This window comes from Terrapene carolina, unplaced genomic scaffold, assembly GCF_002925995.2.
Source record: "Terrapene carolina triunguis isolate 2854851 unplaced genomic scaffold, T_m_triunguis-2.0 Scaffold44359, whole genome shotgun sequence".
Taxonomy (NCBI): domain Eukaryota; kingdom Metazoa; phylum Chordata; order Testudines; family Emydidae; genus Terrapene; species Terrapene triunguis.
Window position 1 is genome coordinate 1 of NW_020708710.1, and position 6,739 is coordinate 6,739.

A 6,739-nucleotide genomic window follows, 5' to 3' on the forward strand; every position below is an offset into this window, starting at 1 on the left:
GTCCATTGAAATTACTGAGGCTACTCAAGGAACAAGGTACTACTCAATGAGAGGAAGGATAATCCAATGGATAGGGTGTTCGCCTAGGACTTGGAAGACTTGTTCCCTGCTCTGCCACAAACTGCCTGTGTGACTGCAAAATAGAGATAATCAAAAACGTGAGAATAAATACATTGAAGAATGTGAGGTGCTATTTCAGTGCTATGGTAATGAGGACCATATAAGTGTGATAGATAGATAAGAGGAGCAGAATCTGGACTGTGAATTTTTTGAAAATTCTTGTTTAAAATGCTGCTAATATGTAATGTACATGTTAGCCTTGCATTTGGGGTAAGTGTGATCACATATAATTCTTTTTACAAAACAGTTAGAATTTGGGAGATTGGTAACTGGACAACAGAGCTTTTCTTCTGCGGATCACAGGTACTTCTGTGATGAGTGCGGATAGAGGTGTAGTTTAAATCTAGTGCAGACTGGCAGTGACTGAAAGCTCTTAGCATGTTATAGTTGGCGTTACCATGTTTGGTGGCCCATGTGAAACAAGGGGTGGCTTTAGTCCAGTTGCTATGGAACAGGCATTCACATCATAAAAGCCGCCATCACATGTGACACTCTGAGTCATTCCTGAGGGCTGTGCACAATCAAGCTTGATGGGATTAGTGACAGTTACTGCAGGACTCATGTTTCTGTGTTTTAGGCTGTTCTGATTTCTCTGTGGGATTTCTACGAGCCGGGCAGTACGTAACAAGGTAGATGGGGTAAAGAGAGACATGCAGAATCCAAAGGATTTTTGCCATCAAATAACAGTTCTTGGTACCTTGGTCATCATCTCACCATGGTAAATCCCAAAGTGATGGGCCCTGGGTGGTTTCCTTTTAGTCATGATGGAACTGCTTGAGACTAGGGCGCCACGCCGAGCGCTTGCGGAGGCTCCGCCCGAGGCTGCCAGCCACCTGTAAAGCAGTTGCAGGGGCTGCACTGTGGTAGCCCCGCCTTACTGTTGTGCGTCTGCTGACACAACGTTCCATCCGCTCCCCCGCTTTGTGGGAGGGGGGTAGGAACACAGGGAGCGGCAGCCCGCCCAGAGCAAGTTAATAGCATTCTAGGGCCTGCTTCATTCTAGCAAGGGGGAGAAGCGGTGTAGGGATGCACAGAACCTGGCCTTACTCCCATGAAAGTCTGTGAAATCCATGGGAGCTTTGCCATTCAGTTCAATGCCAGCTGCATGTCTCTGCCCCCGCCTGCACACAGCAGGGAGGAGCACAGCCCTGCAGCAAACATTATTTTTCTCCTCTTACAACAGTCACAGCTACATTGGCTGCAGTGCTGCCCCGGTGTTGCGTGCATGGTTACTATGGGAGGTACAGCAGGGCTGGTTTTTCCAGGGCACCCTGGAAGACAGGCCTTTGGTCCTCCAGCAGGGTTCCTGTGAAAGTAAGAACCTGCAAGTGAAACTGACTCCATTACTAGTTTTAGCCTAAACCCAAAGGGCTTTCAGTAGGGGAGCAGATTACCATGGAGAATGACATGGGTTTTCCAAATTCTTTCCCTTTCAATAGTTGATTGATGCTGCATGACCCCAACCACTCCAGGCTGAAGGGAGTGAAGAGTAGCAAGTGCATGCACTGTCCGAAGGAGGGAGTGGTGCGCTCCAGCAGGCCGGGATAGCGTGGGTTCATCATCACCTTCAGTTTCTGCAGGGAAGTGTTTGCAGCCACTGCCGTGAGTCTGTTGTATCTCCTTGCTCCTGCCTCCATCTGTGCTGCCATGTAGAGTGTGAGGCTACATTAACAACAACGTGTTAACCCTTGAGGGTTCAGCCAAGTGCTATTTCATCATTTAGCAGCAAGGCATTTCCCTGAGAAATATTCCACCTGATATCGACACGCTGCTTTAGGAGAAGTTCATGAGCAGATCCGCAGACAAACCTCTGATGAGTGACTGCAGGGAGATTTGGGAAAAGGGAAGCCGCTGCTAACGTGCGTGAGCAAGAAACAGAAGGGGCTCAAGGAGCTGACATAGGACATTGTTCCAGTGACTCTGTGCAAGTCTGTTTTAAATGTAATGGTGAAGGGCTCATTGTGATTGTACTGTACAGTATCACCCAGCATCATGAGTCAAAAACGCCGAGCAAGTCATAGTGGAGTGCTTAGTAGTAGCAGTACCACTAGCAGTAAGAAAACCAGGAAAACCATTAGTTTGGGTACTAAATTAGATGTTTTAAGGCATTTTGATGCAGGTGAGCGTGCGGTAGACATTGGCATCACTCTAGGTCTCACTCCGACCACTGTGAGAACAATTCGGAGTAATGCCGACAAGATCAGGGCTAGTGCTCGGTGTGTAACACCGCTTAGTGCTACTAAAATAAGTCGATCAAGAAGTAGTTTGATGGAAAACATGGAGCGTCTTCTCTCAGTGTGGATAGAGGACCAAAACCAGCGGAACATACCTCTAAGTTTGCCTGTGATACAAGCTAAGGCAAAAAGTTTGTATGACAAATTAAAGAGAGACCAAGGTGAAGGATCACAGACAGAGATGTTCATGGCAAGTCGGGGATGGTTTGATCGGTTCAAGAGGCGCTTCCACCTGCACAACATGAAGATGTCCGGTGAGGTGGCTAGTGCCGATACTGCAGCAGCTGAAAAATTCCCAGAGTATCTCAAGAAAATAATTGAGGAAGGAGGCTATTCACCTAAGCAAGTCTTCAATGTCAATGAAACAAGTCTCTACTGGAAGAGGATGCCTGAACGGACTTACATTTCCCGAGAGGAGAAGACAGCGCCTGGATTTAAAGCAGCTAAAGCCTGCCTAACCTTGCTTCTAGGTGGTAATGCTGCTGGAGACATGAAGATGAAACCGCTGACAGTGTACCAATTCGAAACACCACGAGCTCTCAAGGGATTTTCAAAGGAAGACCTTCCGGTCATTTGGAGATCCAATAAGAAGGCATGGATAACTGGAGCTATTTTTTCAGAATGGCTGACTCTCTATGCCATCCCTGCATGGAAGGAATACTGTACCAACGAAAATCTTGATTTCAAGATTTTATTACTTATTGATAATGCACCAGCTCATCCAATCAATCTGGATGACCTGTGCGAAAACGTCAAAATTGTCTTTCTGCCACCTAACACCACATCACTCATCCAACCCATGGACCAAGGAGCCATCGCTGCGTTTAAGGCATATTACTTACGCCGTACTTTCGACCAGCTCATCAGAGGCACTGATGGAGAAGGCAAGCCTACGATTCGGCAATTTTGGCGTGACTACAACATCCTCAAGTGCATCAATAACATTGGTGAGTCCTGGGCTGAAGTTACTCAGGCATGCATGAATGGTGTGTGGGGGAAGTTGTGGCCTGAATGTGTCAATGACGTAAAAGGATTTAAAGATGTTGTTCCTGCTATGAGGAAAGATATTCTCAGCTTGGCCAAGAAAGCGGGTTTTGATGAGGTGGAAGAAGCCGACGTTACACAACTTCTGCAGTCACATGGAGAAGAGCTAACCAATGAAGATCTGATGCAACTAGACATGATGAGAGCAATGGAAGACGAGGGCCAAGAAGTAAAAGAAGAACCAACCCATCGAAATTTGACTGCCAAACGTCTTTCTGAAGCTTTCCAAATGATTGAAGCTGGCTTGCAGATCCTTAGTGATGATGATCCTGACAGGGAACGCAGCTCCAAAGTGATTAGGGGAGTTGGTCATCTAATGACTTGCTATAAAGAAGTTTACGAAGAAAAAAAAAGGAAAGCAAAACAACCATCTCTAGATATGTTTTTTCGTGTTGTGACGGTTAAGGAAGAACAGCAAGAGGAGCAGCCGGACGATCTACCCTCTTCCACCTCTGACTCCACCACCTCAACCAAGCTTAACAATCATCATTGCTGAGTACAGTATTATATTGTTTGTTTGAAATTGTTTAAAACGTATATTGTACATGTATATAATGTCTTTTGCCTGGCAAATTTTTTTTTCCTGGAACCTAACCCCCCCCCACATTTACATTAATTTTTATGGGAAAATTAGATTCGCTTAACATTGTTTTGCTTAAATTCGCATTTTTCAAGAACATAACTACAACATTAAGCAAGGAGTTACTGTATAATCATATGATTACCATCCCCTGCTGAATACAGTATTTAATATTATGGAATGCATGATGCAGCTCTTCCTTGTTTTACATTTTCTTAATCAGTATTTCTAAGCTGATTTTATATTTTAAATGTACTCTTAAGCCTTCATAAAGTAATCATTCCAGCTTACTACATATTTAACTCACTGAAACAAAGACATTATTTTAAATTAATCAGTCACAGAGGTTTAGTGTGTTCATAACAATATTCATTGCTTTTAGAAAAAGGGAACACTAATTTACTTTGTGTGATCTCCATAACAATAAATAGACATGTTTATGAAGTTTCACCAACTTTAAAAAATATGTTTCCAAAGATTTTAGGCATAACAAAGGATTTTATATGTTACTAAGGTACTGATTTTGCTAGAGGGTTCTCTTAAAACTACTTCATCAAATAGTCAGAAGTAAAGAAAGGGAAACTCATTCCATTCCAGATATCTGGAAGGACAGGGGTGTTGTCCCTTTAAGGGCTCTCTTCAACAGGGGGGTGAAGGGAGAAAGGGATGGACAGAAAGGATAAGAAGCAAGTTTTTTTGTACTATAGCAATTAAAATTAAAATGTGTATTTTAGATAAGGGTGGTCTTTTGAAGGATTTATTTAAAAAACGATATGTCTGAAGATCCAAGCATTTAAGGCTAAAGATGAATACTCAGATTGTGTATCTAAAAATCTATGCAAGGATTTTTTAGAGATATGATTTTATAATCTTCAGCAATCTTCTAATGAAATATTTTTAAAGCAAATTTTAAACTAAGGTCCTGTAGACTAACATGTCCTGAGTAAATATTACAGTAATGCACAACTGTTTTTGTCAGTAAATTCAGAAACTGACAGTATATACCTAGGGGTTGGCAAATGCCTGTTAAATGGCTTCATTACTTGAACATCTTTTTAACTTAAATGGCAATTTAACAGTTTCAATGTTGTGCTAATACAGGGGTGGGCAAACTTTTTGGTCCGCGGGCCACATCTGGGTATGGAAATTGTATGGTGGGTCATGAATGTTCATGCAATTGGGAGTTGGGGTGTGGGAGGAAGTGCGGGCTCTGGCTGGGGGTGCGAGCTCTGGGGTGGGGCCAGAAAGGAGGAGTTCAGGGTGAGGGAGGGGGCTCTGGGCTGGGGCGGGGGTTGGAGTGCAGGGGAGTGAGGGCTCCAGGTGGGGGTACGGGCTCTGGGGTGGGGCTGGGAATGAGGGGTTGGGAGTGCAGGAGGGTGCTCCGGGCTGGGACCAAGGAGTTTGGAGGGCGGGAGAGGGATCAGGGCTGGGGCAGGGAGTTGGGGGTCAGGGGTGCAGGCTCCAGGTAGCGCTTACCTCAAGCAGCTCCCAGAAGCAGTGGCATGTCCCCCCTCTGGCTCCAGTGCAGAGGCGCAGCCAGGCAGCTTGGCATACTGCCCCGTCAGCAGGCACCCCCCTGCAGCTCCCGTTGGCCGTGGTTCCAGTGGGAGCTGCGGGGGCAGCGCTCAGGGTTGGGGTAGCGTGCAGAGTCCCCTGGCTGCCCTTACTCGTAGGAGCCGGAGTGGGGACATGCCGCTGCTTCCTGGAGCTGCGCAGAGCCACAACACGCGTGGAGCAGGGCAAACTCCCGGCTGGAGTGCCGGAGCAAGGCAAGCCTCGGACCACACTCCCTGGCGGAACCTCAAGGGCCAGATTAAAACATCTGAAGAGCCAGATGCGGCCCCTGGGCCGTAGTTTGCCCACCCCTGTGCTAATAGGTCTGGCAGGCTGGAAGGCTTTTTCACTTTTAAGTTACTAGATCCCCTCTGGAGGAAGACTCACCAGGCTGCAGCAGCTAGCTGTGGGAGCCTGCAGGAAGGGTCAGAACAGGGATAGGGAGAAGTGGGAAGGTGGACACTAAGACCCAGGGGTGCCCCAAATTTTCGGGTGGCCTACGCAGCTGCGTATGCTGCGTAAGCCTAAGGACGGACCTGTGTTTATGTGTGTGTGTGAAAGAGAGGGAGAGACAGAGTCACACACCGTGTGTGTCAGAGAGAGAGAGACGTGCATCGCTCCTTTAAATATGTTGACCCCACTCTAAGTACATTGCCTTTTTTAAGTAGATCAGCAAGTTGAGACAGCGGCTGCTGCCAGGAAGTTCCCTCCCTCCTGAGCCCTGTTTGTCCCCTACTCTGTGGAGATAAGGTACAGGAGCGGGGGGGTTGGGGGGGAGGGGAACACCCTGACAGTAGCACCCCTCTCCCCTCCCCCCACTCCGCACAGCAAGCAGGAGGCTCCCGGGAGCAGCTCCAAGGCAGAGGGCAGGAGCAGCACACGCAGTGGGGGGAGGGGCAGCTGAACTGCCCAGCAATTGAGAGCCTGCTGAGCGGCTGCGCAGAGGGAACTTAGGGGAGCTGATGGGGGAGCTGCCGGTCCAGCCTGGTTCCAAGCCCCCACCACTAGCTCCTACTGGCCGCTCTTCCTGCAAGCAGTGGAAAAAGAAGGCGGCTGCCAAACAACTTTATAAGGGAGCATTGTGCAACTTTAAACGAACATGTTCTCTAATTGATCAGCAATGTAATAATGAAACAAAATGTTAACCGGGATGAGGTTACGTGAGGAGTTACTCTAATGAGAAAGGAAAGCGTAGGGGAGACAAAGT

At 47.1% G+C, this 6,739-nt stretch overlaps 1 protein-coding gene across 1 annotated transcript; it reads left to right on the forward strand.

The window, feature by feature from the left end:
- Window positions 1-1,924: 1,924 nt before the first annotated feature.
- Window positions 1,925-3,798, forward strand: LOC113405586 (tigger transposable element-derived protein 1-like; the record flags this gene model as incomplete). The annotated part of the gene is made up of 1 exon (XM_026646801.2): window positions 1,925-3,798. A coding segment is annotated over exon 1 (1,686 nt), but the record flags the coding sequence as incomplete, so codon positions are not given.
- Window positions 3,799-6,739: the final 2,941 nt, after the last annotated feature.